Consider the following 24,968-nt stretch of genomic DNA (forward strand, 5'->3'; position numbering starts at 1 on the left):
CATTTCTATCCTACCAAACCTACTAGGTGAACAGTAGATAGCAACATGTCTACCACATAGTAAATTGTTTAGGAAATATGGGCGGCTTTGGTGGTAGCAAGAAAAACATTAAAAAATGTGCTTTAACATCTTGAAAAGTCGTTAATTGGGAGAAAGTGAGATGTTAACTTATTGGTCATTAACCAAAAACCCGGTGATTTCTCCAATTCTTTCCAGGTGTGTGATGTGCTAAGGGGGTATTCACTCTACAGACAGACCCCCACTGGGTAATAAAGCTGGGGTCCTAAAGCTAGTCTTTCCATTCCTAAGCCAACCCAAGTTGTAAGGTTTCTTTGTTCTTGATCTGAGTTTATACCTGCATCTTGCTAACAAGCAAAAACTATCTCTATAGATCTTTCTCTTGGTTTGTGAGCCTACATAAGGCATCTTCTTACTCTGGAAATATAGATTATCAATTTGGGAACCCACTCGCGTACAGTATTCCTGGTCAAAGGTCAACATTTAGTGCTCACGTGTTCATTTTGATGCCCCCTCTGACGGCACAAGATTCCCTTGCCCCAATAACACACCCTTTAAGGAAAAAGACCGCAGTTGCCTTACTCGCTAGCGTACCCTCCACAAGTTTTCAACTTAGGTCCAGTAATTAACGGACGCCCAGGAACTTACCTGCCACCTTTGCCTTATTCATTTTCCTTCACTTTTTGGAAAAGTATATGAGGCAAAGCGTCTGGGCAGGAGCCTTGTAGACACTTGGTGCCAGCAAACGCACGGGGTCTGACAGAACAGGCTGGACGCTAAAAGGAAAAAGAACTTAAAACGTCCCCACGTCCGCAACAAAAGAAGCGAGTGCTACAACTTTTTTTGGTGAAAGCGTAGGTGGCTCTGAAAAGAGCCTTTGGTTTAAGAGCGAGACGGGCGCGCTCACTTGGAGCTGGTGTACTTGGTGACGGCCTTGGTGCCCTCGGACACGGCGTGCTTGGCCAGCTCCCCGGGCAGCAGCAGGCGCACGGCCGTCTGGATCTCCCGGGACGTGATGGTCGAGCGCTTGTTGTAATGCGCCAGGCGCGACGCCTCGCCCGCGATGCGCTCGAAGATGTCGTTGACGAACGAGTTCATGATGCCCATGGCCTTGGAAGAGATGCCGGTGTCGGGGTGGACCTGCTTCAGCACCTTGTACACGTACACCGAGTAGCTCTCCTTGCGGCTGCGCTTGCGCTTCTTGCCGTCCTTCTTCTGCGCCTTGGTCACGGCCTTCTTGGAGCCCTTCTTCGGGGCTGGTGCGGACTTCGCTGGCTCAGGCATGGCGACACAGTGCAGCAAAACTGTAATGGCGAGTGGGCCGGGGCCTCCCTTTTTATTAGGCGTTATTCAAATGAGGATTAGAAAAGCACACTTCTAATTGGGTAATATTTGGGCGATGTCATCTTAAGCATGGTCCAATAGAAAAACGCGATGACAAAAATGCTTCCCATTGGTCTAAATGAAAAGAAAAAGGCAGCTAATCGGAAGGGTCCTTTTTCGCGCCCAGAGAAAACTATAAAGTCCAAGCTCTTGCTATTTTTCACCTAACACAGTTGCTAACAGCTGTTAAATCTCCGAGATGTCTGGACGCGGCAAACAGGGCGGTAAGGCTCGCGCCAAGGCCAAGACCCGCTCCTCCCGGGCCGGCCTGCAGTTCCCCGTGGGCCGCGTGCACCGTCTCCTCCGCAAGGGCAACTACGCGGAGCGGGTGGGCGCCGGCGCCCCGGTGTACCTGGCGGCCGTGCTGGAGTACCTGACGGCCGAGATCCTGGAGCTGGCTGGCAACGCGGCCCGCGACAACAAGAAGACGCGCATCATCCCGCGCCACCTGCAGCTGGCCATCCGCAACGACGAGGAGCTCAACAAGCTGCTGGGCCGCGTGACGATCGCGCAGGGCGGCGTCCTGCCCAACATCCAGGCGGTGCTGCTGCCCAAGAAGACCGAGAGCCACCACAAGGCCAAGGGAAAGTAATTTGGCAACCATCAGAACTTTAAGAAACCTCAGACCCAAAGGCTCTTTTCAGAGCCATCTACAATATCTCTTAAAGCGCTGAACATTTTTTAACAGTGACACTTTCATATCTAAGGTTCCTGGTGATGTTTCTCTTAACATGTTTGCGATTTCTGTCCTGGAAAGGTGCGTCGGTATTTGTGGGCCTATGTCTAAAAGGCCGGGCGTTGATGCTGTACACCATTTCTCAGCACGCTACAGGCAGGGCCAGGCGGATCACTTGTTCCAAAACAAGCAAAACACAAAATTGAGGTTTAGTTCATCTGGTTTTTCCCTGTCAGCTTCCCATCTGGAATTTAGCGTTAGACGCCCCACGAATTAACATCTATTTCAACCATGAAGGCTAAAGAGTATAAGTGTTGACAATCTCGTGGTAGCAACTCGGGTGGCCACTTTTAAATTTTGAACCTGTGGATTTTTTTTTTTAAAATTGCCTTCCGAGACAGGGTTTCTGTGTTGTATCCTTGTCTGTCCCTGACCTCACCGTGGCCTCGAGCTAACACATCCGCCTGCCCCTGCTTCCGGAGTGCTGGGATAAAAGCACACGGGGCTAAAAAAAAATCTTGGTTTGTTTTTCGAGATCGGGGTTCTCTGTGTAGCCAGGGCTGACCAAGCTGGCCAGATCCGCCTGCCTCTGCCTCCCGAGTGCTGGGATTGAAGGCTTGCGCCACCACCGCCTGGCGACTCTGTATATTTTATAATAAATTGTGTTTTATACCGACACGTCAGGGATCACATTGAAAGAAAATTGTCAAAAGCTCTTTAAAAACTCGCAAACATTGACTGCGTGCCTGACTCTTCGGTTGTTCGATACGTGTGAATTAAGTAAGCATGGTCCTATACAAATAATACTAAAGAAGAATATTAAAAAGTGGGATTAGCTTCCTTTTCGTCTATAGTCTGTAGCGTAAAATTGACGCTGAGGGCCCCTCCCCCAGACACGGGTAGTTCCCGCCACTGCGCTTCCTGTTTTCACTCCGGTCCGCACATTCCCTATAAGAGAGCCCTGGTGGCTAAGGCAGGCCGTCAGTCGGCCTCTGAGTTAGCGATGTCTGGACGCGGCAAAGGCGGGAAAGGCCTGGGCAAAGGCGGCGCCAAGCGCCACCGTAAGGTCCTGCGCGACAACATCCAGGGCATCACCAAGCCCGCCATCCGCCGCCTGGCCCGGCGCGGAGGAGTCAAGCGCATCTCCGGCCTCATCTACGAGGAGACCCGCGGGGTGCTGAAGGTGTTCCTGGAGAACGTGATCCGCGACGCGGTCACCTACACGGAGCACGCCAAGCGCAAGACCGTCACCGCCATGGACGTGGTCTACGCGCTCAAGCGCCAGGGCCGCACCCTCTACGGCTTCGGTGGCTGAGTTGCTCTAAGTAGCTTTTGTCGATTGCTTTCTTTCCAAAGGTCCTTTTCAGGGCCAACCACCTGTCTCCCTGAAGAGCTGGAACATTGTCGTGAGCTCATCCTGTCCTTGTGGGCTGTGATCGCACAGTGAGTGCCTCCTGTTGCTGTGGTAATCGCGGTTATCTGATGGCGTCTGCTGTATTCATTCGTGTTTGTCCAACTTGTGCAGCCAAATGTAGGACCGCAGGTAGCTTGGACGTGTGCGTCTGCTCAAAGGGCTTTAGACATAGATGTAGTTAATATGAGTACCTGGTGGGACGTTGAAACGGTAATGAGAACTTCCAACAGGAGTGGCTTTCTTTGCAGGAAAAACTAGCTTTGTACCCTTTGCCATTCCACCAGGAGCACCTCTACCGACTCACCTGGGTAACATGTCAAGAGATATGCCAGCAGTTTGGACACTTCATCCTTCAGATCTTAATGACTTGCTCTTAATTGGGAGTAAAACGAACCCAACTCACAGACATCTCACTGTGCCACGGTCTTAGCAGGGTCAGCATTTTCTAACAGCTCCTGTGGAACTCTCATACTCTACGGTTTCTCTTAATTCAGTCCCTTGGAGAGCTCATCCGCCCAGGCACTAAACAGCATCTGTCCTTCAAGGCCTTCTAATTTTATATCTTTTTTCTTTTATCTCCAAAAACAAAGCAGAACCTCCAAACCCCCAACCACTTGCGCTGAAGAGATAGTTGATCTCTGTCTGGGTTCAAGGCCAGCCTGGTTTATAAGTGAAGTTCCAGTACAGCCAGAGCTACTAAATAACACTCTGTCTTAAGCCAAACAAAGAAAAAGAATTTAGAAATTGCTAATGCTTATTTTCTGATCTAACGAAACATTAAGTGGATGTAACAAACAGAAATATAAGATTATTTTTATTTTCTATTAGCTGGGCCTGGTGGTGCATGTCTTTACTAAGTATTTTTATTCACTGTGTAAGTATTATACACAGGTGTCCATGGAAACAAGAAAGGGGTATAAGATTCCTAAACACAGGGTACAGGAGGTTATGAGCCCCTGATGGGTACTGGGAACTGCTCAGGTATTGGTATATGCTCTTAACCACTTAAGGTTAACTCTTAACCCTCCAGGCTCGTGATATAACAACTATTTCTTCTTTCTCTCCCTTTCACAGTCAAAAACCACATTTTGAAATAATGGAACTATTAAAATATTAGTTGTATCTCAGTTATCTTTGGAGTTTCCCAAATGACCACAGCCATTACATTTCTTCCTCATTTTACAGAAGACATACTCAGTGTGTAAATACTCATACAATTGTGAAAACTGCTGTGTATAGAAAGGGGCAAATCACAACAGGAAGTTCACCAGAATAAACTCATAAGTAAGAATGTTTACCTGGCAGAAACTTCATACCCCACCAGAGGCCAGGTTGGTATCCTGACACCAGGTATGATGTGGGATTCCCCTCTGTAAGCTATAAGTATGTTTTATTACCATTGCTTATTAAAGAAACTGTTTCGGCCAATGGTTTAGTAGAGTAAAGCCAAGCAGAGCTAGAGGAGAAAGTAGGTGGAGTCAGTGAGACACCATGCAGCCACCTAAGGAGAAAGACAGGATACTACCACCAGCCAGAACCTTACTGGTAAACCACCAGACTCGTGGTAAAATATAAAATAATAGGAATGGGCTAATTTAAGATGTAAGAGTTAGTTAATAAGAATCTTAAGCTAAGCCGGGCGGTGGTGGCGCACGCCTTTAATCCCAGCACTCGGGAGGCAGAGGCAGGTGGATCTCTGTGAGTTCGAGACCAGCCTGGTCTACAAGAGCTAGTTCCAGGACAGGCTCCAAAACCACAGAGAAACCCTGTCTCAAAAAAAAAAAAACCAAAAAAAAAAAAAAACAACAACAACAAGAATCTTAAGCTAATAGGCTAAGCAATGTTGTAATTCATACAATTTCTGTGTGATTATTTCGGTTATGGGAAGTCAGGAAACAGACAAGCAGCCTCCACCTACATAGGTAGGACCGCCTTCCAACCCACTCGTGGTCAACTAGCATAGCCAAAACGTCCCTTACCTCCTTGTTACTATATCCTGACCCACACCTCTGATGAAAGCCTCCTACCCCACTTGAGCCTGGCCTGCTCCCTGAAAACCAGGTAAGTCAATCTCTAGCCATATCTCCAGTCCCAATTTGGGCTGGAATGCCCTGCTGGACCAGAGGTCATCCAGCCATCAGAAGGTCAGCCAACTTGGGCAGAGACCCTCTACTCAAGCACAGATCACTCTAGCCAGAAGATGACAGAACAAAGAGAAACCAAGGAAGAAAACACTCATCCAACAAATACAAATCCAGAAATCAACACCCAAACCAGTAATCACTCCAAATGCACATGTCTAATCTAATGCCAGTAAAAGAATACAATCAACAACAATCAGGGCAACATGCCACGACCAGAGCTCAGCCATCCAACTAAGCAAAGCCCTGAATATTCCAACACAGCTGAAGCAAAAGACAACAACCTTAAAACCAACTTTATGGAGATGATAGAGGTCCTTAAAGAAGAAATGAGTAAATCACTTAAGGAAATTGAGACATTGGAGAGATGGCTCAGTGGTTAAGAGTAAGAGCATTGCCTGCTCTTCCAAAGGTCCTGAGTTCAATTCCCAGCAACCACATGGTGGCTCACAACCATCTGCAAAGAGGTCTGGAGCCCTCTTCTGGCCTTCAGGCATACAGACAGAATATTGTATACATAATAAATATTTAAAAAAATCCTTGCTTTAAAAAAAAAGGAAATTGAGACAAAGACAATCAAAAATATTGAAGGAAATCATTAAATCCCTTAAAGAATGTCAAGAAAATGACATTGAAGGAAATGAATAAAACTGTTTAAGACCTACCTAAAAATGGAAAAAGAAGCAATAAAGAAAACACAAATTGAGGGAATCCTGGAAAAGCAAATTCTAGGTAAGTGAACAGAAACTAAAGATGCTAGCATTACCAACAGAAGACAAGAGATGAAATCGACAATCTGAGATTGAGGACACACTAGAAGAAATACATCAAAGAAAATTTCTTATATAAAACAAGAAACCTGGAATAGTATGAAAAGACCAAACTTAAGAATAATAGAAATAAAAGAAGAAGATTCCCAGCGCAAAGACCTAGAAAATATTTTTAACAAAGCCATAGAAGAAAATTTTCCTAATCTAAAGAATTACATCCCTACAAAGGTACAAGAAGCTTCTAGAACACCAAATAGATTGAACCAGAAAACAAGGTCTTGTTGCCACATAATAATTGAAACACGAAACACAAAACAAAGAATATTAAAAACTGAAAGAAGAAAAAGGCCAAATAACATATGAAGACCTGTTCGAATTAGACCTGAATTCTCAATGGAGACTCTCAAAGCCAGAGGGCCTAGACAGATGTGCTGTATACTCTAAGTGACCACAGATACCAGACCAGACAACAATACAGCAAAATTTTTAATCACCATAGATGGAGAAAACAAGATATTTCATGATAAAGTCAAAATTTAATAGTATCTCTCTACAAATCCAGCCCTACAGAAGAAAGGGTTCCAATCCAAGGAAGTTAACTACACCCAGAAAAACACAGTCAATAGATAATCTCACACCAGCAAAACCCAAAGAAGGAAAACACACATACACACACCCTTTGGGAGACTTCCTACTCCCTGGATCAGTTTTGCCCACCCTGTTACAGCGCTTGGCTTCTCCTACTGTTCTGATCTGTCAAATACTAACTCTGCAAGGAGTCACTACTCCATTGTTCCTGTGTTCTGAACATTCTGACTTTTCTGCATGTTACAGTTAGGAACTTTCCGCCTGACCATTAGACCATGGTTAGGTTGCCTAGTAAGTTGGCTTAGTTACCCATATACACGAGGAGAATTTCCTTTTTTTCCCTTACCTTATATTTACCTGGCTTATTCCCTTAAAAAAATGAGACTTGGTAAGAATCTGTCTTGTCTCCATCTCTTATGTCTCTTGTCCCATCCCTTTCTCACTCCCCCTCTAGGGTCTCCGTTGAGCCGGGGCAACACACGCGCGCGCGCACGCACACACACACACTACCACCATCAACTACAACAAAATAACAAGAATTATCATTGGTCATTGATTTCTCTCAATATCAATGGACTAAATTTCTCAATAAAAAGACACAGACTAACAGAACGGATGTAAAAACAAGATCCATTCTTCTGCTGTATGCAAGAAACACATCTCAATATCAAAGATAGACATTACTTAAGAGTAAGAAGTTTTTCATGCGTTCTAATTGGTATTAACAATAAAACCTGGAGTCAGGTGTTAGGGGGTGAAAGCTGAAAGAACAGAGAAGTAGAGCAGCAGCCACTGGAGATCTTACCTCTGCTACTCTCAGCCCAAATAGAGGATGAGTTCCTGTCTCCTCCTACCTTCTATATCTCTCTCCACTCAGTCATATCACTTCCTGTCTGTCAGTACAGACCTCCAGACATTGATGGTTAACTAGTGGCTAGCTTTGTCCTCTGATCTTCAGGCAAGCTTTACTTGTTACAGCATAAAGAAAATAATCACCATTAAAAAAGGTTGAAAAAAAATTTCCAAGCAAATGGCCCTAAGAAACAATCTTGTGTAGCTATTCTAATATCTAACAAAATAGACTTCAGAAGAGAAGGAAAAAGACACTTCATACTTATCAAAGATGACATTTCAATTCTCAACATCTGTGCCCAATGCAAGGATACCCACATTTGTAAAAGAAACATTACTAAATCGTAAATCACCTATTGACCCTTACATGTTGATAGTGGGAGACTCCAGTACTCCATTCTCATCAACAGTAATGTTTATGTCTATAAACTAAACAGAAAAGTAATGAAGTTAGCAGACATTATGAACCAAATGGACCTAACATACATCTACAGAACATTTTACCTAAATACAAAAGAATATACCTTCTCCTCAGCACCTCATGGAACATTGTCCGAAACTGAATGCATACTCAGTCACAAAACAAGTTTCAGTAAATACAAAAAAATTGAAAAAGCCCCCTGCATGCTATCAGGCCACTACAGATTAGAGCTGAATTTCAACAATGACAGAAACAACAGAAAGATTAACAACTAATGGAAACTGAACAGCTCTCTACTGAATGACCACTACTGAGTCAAGGCAGAAATAAAGAAGTAAATGATAGACTTCGTAGAATTCAATGAAAAGGAATGCACAATGTACCCAAACCCATGGGACATAATGGAAGCTGTGTCAAGAGGAGAGTTTCCAGCACCAAGTGCCTGCATAAAGAAATTGGGGAAATCTCACACTAGCAACTTAACAGCACTAGTGAAAACTCTACAACAAACACAACCAGGAGGAGTAGATGGTAGGTAGGAAATGATCAAACAGAGGGCTGAAATCAATAAAATATAAACAAGGAGAGCAATGCAAAGAATCAATGAAACAATGAGTTGATTCTTTGAGGAAATCAACAAGATAGATAAGCCCTTATCTAAACTAACCAAAAGGCAGACAGAATATCCAAATTAACAAAATCAGAAAAAGAGGGCATAACAAGAGACACTGAGGAAATCCAGACGATCATTAGGACATATTTCAAAAGACTGTACTCTACAAAACTAGAAAATATAAAAGAAATCAACAAAATTTCTTGATAGATAACACTTATTTATCAAAGTTAAATCAAGATGAAATATATAATTTAAATAGACCTGTAACCTCTAAGGAAATAGAAGTAGTCATTAAGTGTCTCCCAATAAAGAAAATAAAAACAAAACAAAACAAACAGGGCCGGCCGGATGGTTTTATCACAGAATTCTATCAAACTTTCAAAGAAGAATTAATATCAAATAATCCTCAAATTATTCCACAACATAGAAACAGAAGGAACATCTCAAAACTCATGTTACCAGGCCACAGTTACCCTGGTACCCAAACCACACAAAGGCTCAACGAAGGAGAATTACAGACCTGTTTACGTCTTGAACATTGATAGTAAAAATACTATCAATACTATGAACCCAAGAACATATCAAAAATATCATCTACCGGGCTGGAGAGATGGCTCAGAGGTTAAGAGCACTGCCTGCTCTTCCAAAGGTCCTGAGTTCAATTCCCAGCAACCACATGGTGGCTCACAACCATCTGTAATGAGATCTGGCGCCCTCTTCTGGCCTGCAGGCAGACACACGGGCAGAATATTGTATACATAATAAATAAATATTTAAAAAAAAATATCATCTACCACCATCAAGTAGGCTTGATCCCAGAAATGCAGGGATGATTCAACATATGAAAAACTGTCAATGTAATCCACCCCAAAAACAAACTAAAAGAAAAAAACCCGCATACCTTCTTGACCAACACTCTTTCAGATGTTTTCACTTTCAAATTGTCCTCTCAAACTTTAGAAAAACATTTTGTGAAATGTCTTTCAATATATCAGGAACTTAAGAACAATGCCTTTGGCTGGGAGTGATGAACTATGCCTTTAATCCCAGAACTCGGGAGGCAAACACAGGCAAAATTCTATGAGTTTGAGGCCACCCTGGTTTTCATAGTAAACTCAAGGTGAGCCAAGGCTACATAGTGAGCTTTTTGAAAGAAAGAAAAGACAGGAAGAAGAAGGAGGAGGAGGAGGAGGAGGAGGAGGACGAGGACGAGGAGGAGGAGGAGGAAGAAGGAGGAAGAGAAGAAGAAGAAGAAGAAGAAGAAGAAGAAGAAGAAGAAGAAGAAGAAGAAGAAGGTGGTGGTGGTGGTGGTTGTAAGGTATTTACCAGAGTAAATTCATTCATTGGTTTAAGCCAATAGAAAGTCTTTACGAGCCACCCAGTTACTATACTTCACATTCAGGATCCCAGTGTAGATGTAAGACTGTTTGCTTGTTTGTTTTGAGTGAGACAGGTTTCTCTGTAGCTTTTGGGCCTGTCCTGGAACTCCCTCTTGTAGACCAGGCTGGCCTCGAACTCACAGAGATAGGCCTGCCTCTGACTCCGGAGTGCTGGAATTAAAGGCGTGCTTTTAATCAGGGTGAACTTTTTAAAAAACATGTTTTGGGGGCTGGAGAGATGGCTCAGCGGTTAAGAGCGTTGCCTGCTCTTCCAAAGGTCCTGAGTTCAATTCCCAGCAACCACATGGTGGCTCACAACCATCTGTAATGAGGTCTGGTGCCCACTTCTGGCCTTTAAGCATACACGCCAACAGAGTATTGTATACATAATAAATATTAAAAAAAAAAACATGTTCTGGTGTGGGAGCCATGTGTGACTCAGTTTCCATCTAGAGTCCATTCTGACTTATAAGTCATTCGAGTTCAAGCTTGCCTGCTCTGCTTTTGAGGACTGTGAGACTTCTGATTTAGCCCGAGAAAAGAACACTCTATCTAGTAGACAGTATACTGCTGAAGACAGACCTCAGGAACATCAAGGATCAAGACAGAAAGTGAGGTTGCTTCTGAGCAGCAAATGTGTGTTAGATAGGAGGCTGCTCGGTCAACGACAGGAATGGCCTTGCGGTTAGACACTGACTGACCGTCGGAGCCCTGCTTTGTTCTGGTTTTGCATATAAGCAAGTTCTGAAATAAACTCTGGGCTGTTTGACTGTTTCAGCATGACCAGGAACCCTAGCTGACTTTGTAGGAGGGGCTCCTACAGGTGGCGCCCAGCAGATTCCTCAGGCACTAGGAGGTGCCTTAAGCACATCCCCGGAGTATAAGCAAGCAGTTGCACAGTGTAAATACAAAAAGGAGGTTAGCTGCACAGCGTGAAAAACCAGTACGAAGTAACTTTAGTACAACTGTAAAAAGTAATTATGGGCCAAGAAAATACTAAACAGCTGTTTGTACATTTACTGAAAGATATTTTAAGTTAGAGGTGCCAAGGTAGGGAGGGCATCAACAACTGTGCAAAATTTTAGAATTTCTACATTTACTTATAGATATTTTAAAGGCTAGGGGTGCTAAGGAAGGACAACGGCAAGGGTTTCCGCTTTTGAAATGTGTAAACGCTGTGTGCCCCTGGTTCCTGCAGAAGGGCCGTGAGCCTAGAGATTTAAAAAGGTGTAAATGAGCACGCTTTGTCCTGGTCTGTGTTTGGACTGTTACTATGTTGCTCTTCTCTTTTGTGTGTTCATTGAAAGACCCCCCAGTGCTGAGGAGATTCTCACTCAAGTCTCGGGATAACACGACCCCCCCCTCCCCCCCCCCCAGTAACTCACGAAAGACCGTCCTTGATGCAACCACAAGAGGCTTTAATTGATGAGATGAAACAGGAACCAGTGCACTGGGGCCGAGACTCATAACCCACGCAGGGGAAGAGTTCGACCCCGAGTGACCTGGAGAAGGGGTTTTTATAGGAAGAAACCACAGCCCAATAATAGGGGCAGGGAGAGTGTCACAGAAAGTCACAAGGGGATAACTCCCTGCCTCTCAAGATCACTCAAGGCCATAATCAGCTAGTTCCTAAAATCACAAGGGGAAACTCCCTGTTTCTCAAGATTACAATCTAATTTTATCTTCAGCTAGTTCCTGAAACACAGTCACTGAACCGGCTAATCCTAGATTTTTGATTCTTCTCTTCCTGCTTGGGTTTTTGGCTATTTTCTTCCTGCTGGGGAGGTCTGGATTTATCCAGGTCTTTCACACGTCCCTGAAAAGGTTAAGTGGCGCCCGTGTCTGTTTGTCTGTCATTATAGTCCATTTTTGTCTACTGACCTTCTTTGTTGTCCTGGAGGAGATGAGGCAGGCAGCCTCTGCCTCTAGGTCCTTGTCCCTGTGCATTTTTATTTTTATTTTATTTTATTTTATTTTATTTTATTTTTTTGGTTTTTCGAGACAGGGTTTCTCTGTGGCTTTGGTGCCTGTCCTGGAACTAGCTCTGTAGACCAGGCTGGTCTCGAACTCCCAGAGATCCGCCTGCCTCTGCCTCCCGAGTGCTGGGATTAAAGGCGTGCGCCACCATCGCCCGGCCCTGTGCATTTTTATTGATTAGGTTCCAGGACTTTGGGTCCTGAAAGAAAAATTTCTCAAAGGAGAGGCAAGGCAAGGGCTCCCTCCCTCCGTTGTTCTTTGGTCCGCAGTCAGCCAGCAGCTCCTGCTGAGAGCGGGAGTGCGCATGCTCAGGTAGGCAGAGCGCCTACACAGAGATATATACTACAGAGAGATGCTCAAGTGGACGGGGCGGCAGGGAATTGGTTGCTTGCAGTTGAAAAACTTCACGGATGTGAACCAGAGATTGTTTGATTGTGGCCTGAAAAGTTAAAATTCTTTTTTTCAGGGATACTGGAAGTCAAGGACATATTCTGTGCCCACCAGCGCTGCTCCCCCTCTTTTCTTTCCTAAACCCAAGTTCTTTCCTGTGGTAACACTCAAGGTCTCTTCCCAGGGCCTGCAGCTTCCCTTCTTAACCCTTCTCTGTCTTGATACTGCTTGTAAAAAATGTTGAACTATACCAAACTGGATATTTTAGGAAGTGCTGATTTTAAAGTAAAAGTCAAAGATACTTTATGTTTGGGGAAAATTATGTTTCTGTTTTCACAAGAAAGAGATATATGGGTGTTAGTTATTTAGATCCAATGGGTTACAAATACTTATCTTTTAAGGAAATTGGGTGCAAATTATTACTGATTAAGACCAAGAGAATTCATATTGATACAGGTTTTTATGTTAATGCAAATTTAAGTTATTCTTTGTTCTTGTTTTTTGAGACAGGGTTTCTCTGAAGCTTTTGAGCCTGTCCTGGAACTAGCTAGCTCTTGTAGAGCAGGCTGGCCTTGAACCCACAAAGATCTACCTGCCTCTGCCTCCCAAGGTTTGGCTAGTTGTTCTTGTTGTGATACATACACATATTTTGGTAGGCTCTTGTTTGAAATGTATCTATGCAATCTTTTGGACTGCTGGAAGAAAGACGAGACATTGATGGAGATTTGCATGTAGGACTAGGGGACGAACAAGAGATTGAAATGATCTAGGAAAAGGAATTCATCTACGTATAATACTGAGTTTTAAGGGAAACTATAAAAAAGTTAAGATTTTACCATGTGAAGTTAATTCTGGTTGACTTTCTTCATTAATAAGGCTGGTGATTCGTCACTGCAGAATAGTTATGTTAATAATAGGATCATGTTCTCTAAAGGTGAAAGGAGGACTGAGGTCCTAAATACAAGTTACTAATTAGCCGGGCGATGGTGGCGCACGCCTTTAATCCCAGCACTCGGGAGGCAGAGGCAGGCGGATCTCTGTGAGTTCGAGACCAGCCTGGTCTACAGAGTGAGTTCCAGGACAGGCTCCAAAACCATAGAGAAACCCTGTCTCGAAAAACAAAAACAAAAACAAAAAAAAAAAAAAGTAAAAAACAAGTTACTAATTAATCATCATGTTGCAACCCTCTGTGTAAACCACTTTTGGGTGGGTTACTCAGTCTATGGGTTGTAACCCACCCTGCAGTCAGTTATTCCAGGGTCACGGAGAGGCACTATCTGGAAAATAATGGGGTAAGAAAGAGGAAGAAGGCCAAGCGGGGGTTCCTGACAAAGCCTCCGTTTATTAGAGACGGGGTACAGCTTATATAGGGTAAGGAGTTGGGGGGTGGGCACAGGGGCCTGGACTCTTGCCGCATAGTTCACGTTGGTCACATAGGCCAGGAGGTTACGTTCGGTCATGTCACGTAGGCCAGGAAGTCACAACTAGGAGTTGACACACCTAGTTCTCTAGATAGTTTGGAATGTGGGGCGGGTTCCGCTAACAGATAGCTCTCCATCAACAGCCAATTTGGGTGTGGGGTAGGCTTTGTCAATAGAACGATTCCTAACACAATTAGGGGTGTGGGGTTCTCTGCAGACTCCCCAGGGTGATGGTTCCTGCAATAATCCTAGGAGGAAACGGCTCCTGACACCTCTGAGTTACAGGGTTCTATATGATCGGCCTCCTATGAAATGACAAAGCTAAAGCTCTTTGCTACTCAGACTTTCATAGAAAAGTCCAAACATGTTCCTTAAAAATTGTCAACATCACATCTGAGGTCTGAAAATGAACACTGCATTCCAACTGCTCCTATAATGGTTATAAATAGGGAAAAATGCTTATATTTTGAGTCTATATAAATTCTGAGGGTCTAAAAAATATAATGGCCTAAGGTCATCTACATAGGTTGTAAGGATCTGAAGGCATAAAAGTGTGGATTATATGGGTCTGAGGGAATATCCAGAAAACTTATAAGAAATAATGGCTGAAGGGGTATACAGAAATTATTACAAGATTTCTTGCTATTAGGAATATTTCCTAACGCAGGCTCTCTGCCAACGCAAAAATCCCAATCAAGCCAAATCACAACAAGCCAAATTAAGAAATATCCAGGTTTAATGGAATTCCTGTGCTCTCGAGTGGCCCCGAGGGGGAACCGGGAGGCTGCGAACGTGACCACAGTGGGGGAGAGGAAAGAGACAACGAGAAAACTTTCCAGGGAAGCAGTTTAAATAGACTGAGGACATGGTCAAGATTTTCTACAATATGGATTTTAGTACAGATTCACAATGCTAATATATCTGAAAATTTTATGTCCTTTTATAAAATGGAGATTCATACAAACGTCAGAACATGGAGAGAAGTATAAAACTTGGATCCACTTCTCACAAATAAAAAGGATTGTGATATTTTCCCTTTCTCCTGGTCTTGAGACCCTTCCCCTTTCTCAATCACTGAGAATGAATCTACAAGTTTCAAATGAGTTCGTAAATTTTAAGTTCTGCTCCCAGTCTGCATCAGTCTTGCCAGGTTTCCATTTGCCTGACAAACACATCCACGCATCATTTGCTGATAACAACCTGCTCCAAATGAGTCCTAAACTTGCTGAAACCTGATGTGGACCAATCCAGTCAAAGTCATTGCCTTTTCAGCTTCTCAATGAACCAGATGCTTCTAAGTCCCTATGTTGCCTTTGGCTCACATTCTAGCCTTTCAGGGCTCTAAGAACAATGTCCTAATGTCAGCAGGAAGTAATTACAGAAGCCGATACATCGTCCCTGCCCCCCTCCCACCCCCCAGATGTTAGATCAAAATGGAATTTCTTGTCATAAAAAGCATGAGATAAAATACTTTTTGGTCCCCATTTTCGTTTCCAAGTTGATGTCTTAAATAAATGATAATTCCTGTCTGGGTACCGTTAAGCTAATGGTGTTAAAACTCCAATATCAGTCTCTAGAACAAACCTATCTCAAGAATTTGAGATGATGCACTATTAAAGGGCAGAAAATTGTTGAAAGGGCACATGGGAATTTTAAGACGCAATTAAAAATAAAATAAAAAGGGGTGAGTTAGAACCATACCCATAGTCACATATATGTTCTTTATTTTAAATTTTTAAAATATGGATGTCTGTGAGCAATATTTCATGAATAGTTTTTGGCATGAAAGTACCACCACACACTTTGTTCAGGTCTAATGGAAAGAGCCATCTACTGGTTTCTGACGGAGTTCTGATCTTGTTTTGGTATGAGAAGAGAACACGTTTGTGTTTTTTCACAGGATGAAAATAAAGGTCAATTGGTGCGATGTGTGAAGCCGAAAGATGCTGATCCTGACGCTGCTGCTGCTGATCCAGAAAAGCCAGAGAGATCTACTGAGCCTGTGCTCCCAGTCCACCTATTTTACATCCTGCTGTGTGGGAAGGAAGAGAAATGGTGGTCACTGCCGATGATACACATCTTTCAGACCGACCTGCCACACAAGAGTTCCTGATCACTTGAAAATTTTCCTATGCTGGGTATGGCAAAGGAATTCCTGTATGTTTTGCAAAGAATATTGATTTTGAGGGATGTCTTGGAGTGTTTCCAATACTAATTATGGGTCATGATAAACAATGTACATATTATACCAAGTTATCATTCAAGGTAACTGGGTAAATGATATTTCATTCCCTCAGTGATTTCCTCCATTCATGGAAGAATTGCGAGGAAGGAGCTAATAGAACTTTGTTGTGGAGATGATGTACTGGAATTATCCCATTAAAGTACAACATCACAGCGACATCACAGTACATTCTTGGCTGGTCTGGAAACCAATATGATAGTGACTGTTATCCTTTGTTGGTGGAGCCTGCTCATTTGTTCCTGGCTGCCCAGACCCGAAATAACCACAGAAAAACTATTTTAATTACGTCATTGCTTGGCCTATTAGTTTGTGCATATTTCTAGCTAGCTCCTACATCTTAAATTAACTCGTTTCTATTAATCTGTGTATCATCATGTGGTTATGGCTTACCAGGCAGAGTTCGGGCGTTTGTCTCCTCTGGCCTCCCTGACTCTGCCTACCTTCTCCTCCATCTGCTTGGAGTTCCCGCCTTGCCCTCTTCTGCGCTGCAATAGGCCCAAAGCAGCTTCTTTATTAACCAGTGGCAGTCACAGCATACAGAGGGGAATCCACATCATTTGTCTACAGCAGAGCCTTGGGATCAAGAATTGTCAGGTGGAATTATTGTACTCTGGTACAAAATTTTCACAGACTTATATCTGAAAACTTGAGCTGCCTTGGGGAAAGTGGCAGGACAATTGAGTTTTTCAAAACCTGTTTGCCCCCTGAAAGGAACTGTCTTGGTGTGTGTAGAAATGCCTGATGTTCTTTTGGTGGGAGAGATAAAAATCTCCACGAACGGTGTTGTTTAATACATCATGCCCTGATTGTGTTTTGACTAATTGTACTTCTCAAGTGGATGATCATACCCGTGTATTGGTATTAAAACAACCTTCTTCTGTTACGTTGCCAGTGCATGTAAATGATCCATGGTTTGATGACAAATGGTCTGTGTCGGGCTTTGTTCTGTTTTTGTTTATAAACAAGTTCTGAAATAAACTTTGGGCTGTTTGACTGTTTTGGCATGAACCAGACAGACCTCCCGATTCCATTATCTTCTATCTCAGCTTCTCTCTTCAGACGTTTGTTTGGCCTTGAGGATCCCCACTCTAGAAACCCCAGTTGACTTTGCAGGAGTGTGCTCCTACATTCTAAAGGCTTCAAGGGAGCCACTAACCTTAAATTACTATGCAAAATTAGTGAGTAAACACTATTACTTACTTTTATGCTTACCAGAAAAGGGACTCATGACAGGTGAAGAATATCTTTGGTGCTACTTAGCAGAAAAGGAGTCATTACTGTAACATGGGTGAGAGACAGCTGAAGGGCAAAAGTTTGTATTGGTCGAATGCAGACGTATCTCATTTGGACGGAAATTTTGAGGTTTAGCCAAATGTTGCTTGCTTAAATATCAAAACCTGGGTTTTGTAGGTAGGGGTGCTGGAGCCTAAATCCAGGGTCAAGTAGGCACATCATCCTTTTGAGTCAGGGTCTGTTGGCTCCCTTGAAGTCAGTCTATCACCAGGATAAACCCAAATGAATCAGAATAAAATACCACATAAGCCAGACACGGGGTGGCATTGAGGGTGGGGGCGAAGACACCAGATAATTTGTGATTCTTTTATGTTATGTAAAACAATATATTATATATTAATATTATATATAATAATGCATGCAGGTGAGCACAGGCATGGCTGCATGGATAGGGAGACCAGTGAGAAAATGCCAAAGGCACAAGTTCTTGACAGCTATCGTACCGTGCATAAGGTTATGCCAACATGAGCGCTTCCTAGACCTCACTTCCCTATCACACACGTACATGTACAGTGAGGTGAGGTATTAGACGTAAAACATTATCACTCCAAACCATGCAAATACAAACTAAGGGTCTTGGTTGGGTTCGTTTTCTCTACCGACTAAATCCCGCAGTAGCAGAGGCCAACCTGAAATATTTCACAGCCGGAAACAGAAGCAACAGTTAAGAAAGGCATTTAATGGGGGTAAGGAAAAACACGCTAGCAACTGCCAGACCCGGGAATAGCTCTTGTGCGAACACTATTAAGACAGACAACCCAGTCTGTTTCTGTAGAGCTGGGTTCGTTTTGCTCCAATTAAAAGCATGTCCAGATTAAGATCGGATGGTTGAATATTCCCACTGTTGGGCAATACAATGTTGTTACCCAGGTTGGCCAGTAGGGGGCCTCCGTGGGTATGTAATGTAAAGTTATAAAGCAAGTTTTTCTGTAAAGGAGGAAACTCCTGTTGGAAGATCTCACTAACGTAACATACCACGAGCACTCCTATGAACTGTATGTCTACAGACAGCTGAACCGACATTCCAAGTTACCTGCAGTGCTATACTTAACTTTCACAACCTGGACAAACAGGAACAGACGCAAACCAACTAAGCAGCTAACCGCGCTACCGACAGCAACATGAGGCACTGTGTGAAAGACCGTCACAGCCCACAAGGAGAGGATGAGCTCACGACAATGTCCCAGCTCTTCAGGGAGACAGGTGGTTGGCCCTGAAAAGGACCTTTGGAAAGCAATCGACAAAAGCTACTACTTAGAGCAGCTCAGCCGCCGAAGCCGTAGAGGGTGCGGCCCTGGCGCTTGAGCGCGTAGACCACATCCATGGCGGTGACGGTCTTGCGCTTGGCGTGCTCCGTGTAGGTGACCGCGTCGCGGATCACGTTCTCCAGGAACACCTTCAGCACCCCGCGGGTCTCCTCGTAGATGAGGCCGGAGATGCGCTTGACTCCTCCGCGCCGGGCCAGGCGGCGGATGGCGGGCTTGGTGATGCCCTGGATGTTGTCGCGCAGGACCTTGCGGTGGCGCTTGGCGCCGCCCTTGCCAAGACCTTTGCCGCCTTTACCACGACCAGACATCTCTAACTCAGAGGAAGAAAACCCGACTGACGGCGTGCCTTAGCCACCAGGGCTCTCTTATAGGGAATGTGCGGACCGGAGTGAAAACAGGAAGCGCAGTGGCGGGAACTACCCGTGTCTGGGGGAGGGGCCCTCAGCATCAATTTAACACTACAGATTATAGACGGAAAGGAAGCTAATCCCACTATCTTTTAATATTCTTCTTTAGTATTATTTGTATAGGACCATGCTTACTTAATTCACACGTATCGAACAACGGAAGTCAGGCGCGCAGTCAATGTTTGCGAATTTTTAAAGAGCTTTTGACAATTTTCTTTCAATGTGATCCCTGACTTGTCGGTATAAAACGCAATTTATTATAAAATATACAGAGGCGGCGGGAGGTGGTGGCGCACGCCTTCAATCCCAGCACTCGAGAGGCAGAGGCAGGCGGATCTCTGAGTTCAAACCGGCCTGGTCTACATGTACAGAGTGAGTTGCAGTACACACGGAGAAGCCGTCTTGGAATACAAAAGCAAAAAATTTAAAAATAAAACAAATATAAAGAAATAACGGCTGGAGAGATGTTTTAGAGGTTAAGAGCACAGATTGCTCTTCCAGAGGTGCAGAGTTTAGTTCCCACCAACAACACAGTGGTTCACAACCATCTATGAGATCTGGGTCGTCTTCTGGTCTGCAGGCAGAACACTGTATATATAATAATTCTTACAAAGGCAAAATTGTAGCAATTTTATTCTTTCCACTATTTGGGCATAAGTATGATTTTTCACTTTAGAGATATAGATTAAAAACCGAATAATTGAATGACCAAAAATAGTCTCATTCATTCATTCATTCATTCATTCATTCATTCATTCATTCATTCATTCATTTATTCATTCATTCAGACTACACAGCACTGAGGCGGTGGTGCCCGTATTTGACCACAGCCAGACTTCTGAGGTATGGGCAGGAGCATCTAGCCAGCTTGATCTGCCCTGACTACACAGAGAACCCCGATCTCGAAAAACAAACACAAACCAAGATTTATTAGCCCTTTGTGCCTTTATCCCAGCATTCTGGAGGCAGGGGCAGGCGGATGTCTAACTCGAGGCCACGGTGAGCTCAGGGACAGACAGGGATACAACACAGAAACCCTGTCTCAGAAGGCAACAACAAAACCTACAGGTTCAAAATTTAAAAGTGGCCACCTGAGTCGTACCACGATATTGTCAACATTTTTCTTCGAACCCCCCATGGTTGAAATAGGTTAAGTACAAAAGAAAAATAATGAACGTGTAATGTCCAATGCTAAATTCCAGATGGGAAACTAACAGGTTAAAACTAGATCGGCTAAACCTTAATTTTGCGTTGTTTTGGAATAAAGAGATCCATCTGGCCCTGATGTAGCATAATGAGAAAAGGCGTGCAGCATCACCGCCAGAATTGTTAATCATAGGTCCAAATACTGACGCACCTTTCCAGGGACAGAAATCGCCAACATGTTAAAAGAGAAACATCACCAGGAACCTTGGATATGAAAGTATCACTGTTAAAAAATGTTCAGCGCTTTAAGAGACATTGTAGATGGCTCTGAAAAGAGCCTTTGGGTCTGAGGTTTCTTAAAGTTCTGATGGTTGTCAAATTACTTTCCCTTGGCCTTGTGGTGGCTCTCGGTCTTCTTGGGCAGCAGCACCGCCTGGATGTTGGGCAGGACGCCGCCCTGCGCGATCGTCACGCGGCCCAGCAGCTTGTTGAGCTCCTCGTCGTTGCGGATGGCCAGCTGCAGGTGGCGCGGGATGATGCGCGTCTTCTTGTTGTCGCGGGCCGCGTTGCCAGCCAGCTCCAGGATCTCAGCCGTCAGGTACTCCAGCACGGCCGCCAGGTACACCGGGGCGCCGGCGCCCACCCGCTCCGCGTAGTTGCCCTTGCGGAGGAGACGGTGCACGCGGCCCACGGGGAACTGCAGGCCGGCCCGGGAGGAGCGGGTCTTGGCCTTGGCGCGAGCCTTGCCGCCCTGTTTGCCGCGTCCTGACATCTCGGAGAATTAACAGCTGTTAGCAACTGTGTTAGGTGAAAAGTAGCAAGAGCTTGGACTTTATAGTTCTCTCTGGGCGCGAAAACGGACCCTTCCGATTGGCTGCCTTTTTCTTTTCATTTAGACCAATGGGAAGCATTTGTGTCATCGCGTTTTTCTATTGGACCATGCTTAAGATGACATAGCCCAAATATTACCCAATTAGAAGTGTGCTTTTCTAATCCTCATTTGAATAACGCCTTATAAAAAGGGAGGCGCCGACCCACTCGCCGTTACAGTTCTGCTAGACTGTGTCGCCATGCCTGAGCCAGTGAAGTCCGCGCCCGCCCCGAAGAAGGGCTCCAAGAAGGCCGTGACCAAGGCCCAGAAGAAGGACGGCAAGAAGCGCAAGCGCAGCCGCAAGGAGAGCTACTCGGTGTACGTGTACAAGGTGCTGAAGCAGGTCCACCCCGACACCGGCATCTCTTCCAAGGCCATGGGCATCATGAACTCGTTCGTCAACGACATCTTCGAGCGCATCGCGGGCGAGGCGTCGCGCCTGGCGCATTACAACAAGCGCTCGACCATCACGTCCCGGGAGATCCAGACGGCCGTGCGCCTGCTGCTGCCCGGGGAGCTGGCCAAGCACGCCGTGTCCGAGGGCACCAAGGCCGTCACCAAGTACACCAGCTCCAAGTGAGCGCTCTGACTCCAACCCCAAAGGCTCTTTTCAGAGCCACCTACACTCTCACTAAAAAAGGTTGTTGCACTCGCGTCTTTTCTTGCGGACGTGGGGACGTTTTTAAGTTCTTTTTCCTTTTACCGTTCAGCCTGTCCCCTGTGATACCCTGTGGGTTTGCTGATACCAAGTGTCCACAAAGCTCCTGCCCACACCCTCGGCCTCTTCTGCCTTTCCAAAAAGTGAATGAAAACGAATAAGGCAAAGGCGGCAGGTACGTTCCTGGTCATCCGTTAGTTACTGGACCTATGTTCAAAACTTGTTGGCTAACCTAAAGAAGAGTGTAGGCCAGCGAGTAAGGCAACTGCGGTCTTTTTCCTTAAAGGTTGTGTTTTTTTGTGATAGGGAGTATCAAACTGTACACGTGCATTAAATACTGTTTTTAACCAGGGAATATTGTGGGGCGAGTGGGTTCCGAGCTTTAAAAAACCCTCTATAATCACCATGTTCATTTCCTGTTTTTCAGGACAGCGTTTCTTTGTGTAAACGTGACTGTCCTGGAACTTGTTCTGTAGGACAGGCTGGCCTCGAACTAAAGACACCCGCCTCTGCCTCCTGGTTGCTATGATTCAGGGTGTGTGCCTTGGTAAATTCCTGGTCTTCCGTTTGTTAGTTTGTATTATAATCTCCGATTCTGGGGTCAGTTATTAGGATTGAACACTGCTGAAATCTGGGAAGTTTGCAGATTTAGGTGGAAAGAGGCTTGAGGTCACATCCGATTGGCTCACACATCTGGCAACGGATGTTGATTGTACTGGGACGCTCAACACGACCCACCGCTGCAGAGAGTCACATTTGCCATCTGATAGCTCAAGTTTGGAAAATTGCGTTCTCAGGACATCCAGTTGGCAGGTGTGAAGCTTCATTTCATAAGAAAATATGTCTTTGAGAGTATGCTTCAGTGGAAGGCACAGCTGAGCAAGGATTTCACTGCCCAACAGGATTCCCCAGGAAACTTGACCAAACGTTCGCCAACAATAGGAGGGCCTCGGGATCATTCTGCGTGGCAACAATTGCTCTTGGCACTGCAGGACTTCAGTCTCTGACTTTTTTGTTGTTGTTTTTTTCGAGACAGGGTTTCTCTGTGGCTTTGGAGCCTGTCCTGGAACTAGCTCTGTAGACCAGGCTGGTCTCGAACTCCCAGAGATCCGCCTGCCTCTGCCTCCCGAGTGCTGCGATTAAAGGCGTGCGCCACCATCGCCCGGCAGTCTCTGACTTTCTTGCCTTGCAAAATGTGAAATGTCAATTTTATGTTCCAGAGACGCAAAGCACCCATGTGTTGTCAACACCTGCCTCGAGAGGGCAGTAGAGCTTCATGGAAAACAATCTTTAACATTGCAGTCAACCTGAGTACCTGGAAGGGTGGGAGAGATGGAGGAAATGGTGGACGAAGGGAAATGAGACAGAGACACAGGATAGATTCGAGAGGCCTCTTGGCCAATACCAAACAGCCCAGAGTTTATTTCAGAACCTGCTTCTATACAGATTAAGGACAGAAAGCAGAACAAAGCCCATGCAGTCAGTTAATCACCTCCCTTCTCTGTCCTTGGAAGAATGAACAAGTGGTTACTATCTATTGCTAACTGCTAGAAGCAAGCAGCTTCTTTTTTTCATCTGGATATGCCTTTGGCTGGCAGTCAGCAGCCTGTATCTTAGTAGATAATGTGTTCTTTCTTGTGGGCAAAATGCTCTTTCCCATGGCTTAATCAGAACATTCTCACAGCTCTCAAGGATAGTGGAGCAGGCAGAGCAGGGAAGCCTGAATTTAAATGACTTAAATTTGAATGGCCTCCAGATGGAAACTGAGCCACTTGTGGGCCACCACAGACAGGCAGGCAGAAAGAAACTAAAGCAAAGACCATAGAGGGATCCTGTTTTCTGACTTACTCCAATTCTTTGTACTATACCAGCTTCCTTATACAGCCTTCAGCAGCTGGCCACGGTGGCACTACCTAAAGTCAGCTTGGCCGCCGTACATTAGTGATAAATCAAGAAAATGCCCTTCAGGCTCATCTGATGGAGGCAGTTCCTCTGTTGAGGTTCCCTTTTCTCAGTGGGATTGCAGTTGATGTCAAGTTGACAAAAACTAACCACTAAACGGTGGCAGTCCCCTTTCCCAGCTCACTCAAAGCATGACCCTGCTGGGTGAATACACTGACAGCTTGATTCCATGGACGTTTGCAGTTACATCGTGTGCTACTTCATGGATGCATTTACCTTCTCTGAATGCTTTTACTTCCTGCAGGGATGAAATAAACAGGAATTATGGCCAGTGTCCTTCCTTCATTCACCAAAAACATGTGGGCTTTACCTATTATGTTAATTATGTTAGGCTCAGCACCAAGGATCCAAAACTTAAAAAGATGAGAAATACCCAAAACTTCACTTCAAGGAATAAATTATTACTTTCCATACTATGAGGTGGCAGCAAACCCAATGGAAAGGGTGTTGCAGCTTACCTGAACCTCGAGTTTTGGAACTGTTAGGGAGGATAGCATTCTAGAACCACGAGGAACAAACCTACTGATGTCCAGGTCCAGTGGAAGTGAAGAAAGGCCAGGCGCCCCTAATGAGGGCTGTGAAAGACTTAAATAAGTCAGGTCGAAATTGCATCTAAGGAATGACTGAGAAGGAGCTCGGAGAGCAGGCCCAGCAGTTGCTAGGATACCCAAGGCCGCTCATCACCAGCTCAAAAGTGAGAGCAAAGGAGCCGAGGTTCAGACAAAGGTAGGTTGGACTGAGGACTTGGTAGCACACGAGTTGGGACCCTCACAATATTAAGGAACTTCCTGTGCTGTGATGCAGTAGTGAGGTATGTTTCTCTTCCTTTTGCTCCTGAGACTAATAGTACATATCCAAATAGAAGTATTTGTCTTTTTATATACAGATATGAAGTGAAGGAATTTGCTAAACGCTACCCCAAATTACGTCCTTTGCACTGCCGACTGAGGGTGTTTGAGAACCATTAAATTCAGGGCGGACTTGTTTCCCTTAAATGAACAAAGGCAAATGCCTAGAAGTTACCACAATGTGGCTTTCTTTCAAATGTACCTCAAGTACAGACTGTCTCAGC

The 24,968-nt window shown here is 44.7% G+C and overlaps 6 protein-coding genes across 6 annotated transcripts; 3 read left to right on the forward strand and 3 right to left on the reverse strand.

Moving 5' to 3' along the window:
* Positions 1-876: 876 nt before the first annotated feature.
* On the reverse strand, positions 877-1,302 carry LOC142848292 (histone H2B type 1-C/E/F/G/I). The gene has a single exon (XM_075970106.1). It carries the CDS (start codon positions 1,300-1,302, stop codon positions 922-924), a length of 381 nt encoding a protein of 126 aa, XP_075826221.1. The 3' UTR covers positions 877-921.
* Positions 1,303-1,587: 285 nt separating this feature from the next.
* LOC142848285 (histone H2A type 1-E) lies at positions 1,588-1,994 on the forward strand. Its single transcript, XM_075970100.1, has one exon. It carries the CDS (start codon positions 1,601-1,603, stop codon positions 1,991-1,993), a length of 393 nt encoding a protein of 130 aa, XP_075826215.1. The 5' UTR covers positions 1,588-1,600; the 3' UTR covers position 1,994.
* A 1,086-nt stretch (positions 1,995-3,080) lies between these two features.
* On the forward strand, positions 3,081-3,397 carry LOC142848303 (histone H4). Its single transcript, XM_075970117.1, has one exon. The coding sequence runs from the start codon at positions 3,081-3,083 to the stop codon at positions 3,390-3,392; it is 312 nt and encodes a 103-aa protein (XP_075826232.1). The 3' UTR covers positions 3,393-3,397.
* Positions 3,398-18,697: 15,300 nt separating this feature from the next.
* On the reverse strand, positions 18,698-19,172 carry LOC142848302 (histone H4). Its single transcript, XM_075970115.1, has one exon. The coding sequence runs from the start codon at positions 19,158-19,160 to the stop codon at positions 18,849-18,851; it is 312 nt and encodes a 103-aa protein (XP_075826230.1). The 5' UTR covers positions 19,161-19,172; the 3' UTR covers positions 18,698-18,848.
* A 1,457-nt stretch (positions 19,173-20,629) lies between these two features.
* Positions 20,630-21,191, reverse strand: LOC142848286 (histone H2A type 1-E). Its single transcript, XM_075970101.1, has one exon. It carries the CDS (start codon positions 21,175-21,177, stop codon positions 20,785-20,787), a length of 393 nt encoding a protein of 130 aa, XP_075826216.1. The 5' UTR covers positions 21,178-21,191; the 3' UTR covers positions 20,630-20,784.
* A 284-nt stretch (positions 21,192-21,475) lies between these two features.
* Positions 21,476-21,870, forward strand: LOC142848293 (histone H2B type 1-C/E/F/G/I-like). Its single transcript, XM_075970107.1, has one exon. The coding sequence runs from the start codon at positions 21,476-21,478 to the stop codon at positions 21,854-21,856; it is 381 nt and encodes a 126-aa protein (XP_075826222.1). The 3' UTR covers positions 21,857-21,870.
* The last annotated feature ends 3,098 nt before the right edge of the window (positions 21,871-24,968 follow it).

The sequence above is a fragment of the Microtus pennsylvanicus genome, chromosome 4, assembly GCF_037038515.1.
Source record: "Microtus pennsylvanicus isolate mMicPen1 chromosome 4, mMicPen1.hap1, whole genome shotgun sequence".
Classification (NCBI taxonomy): Eukaryota; Metazoa; Chordata; class Mammalia; order Rodentia; family Cricetidae; genus Microtus; species Microtus pennsylvanicus.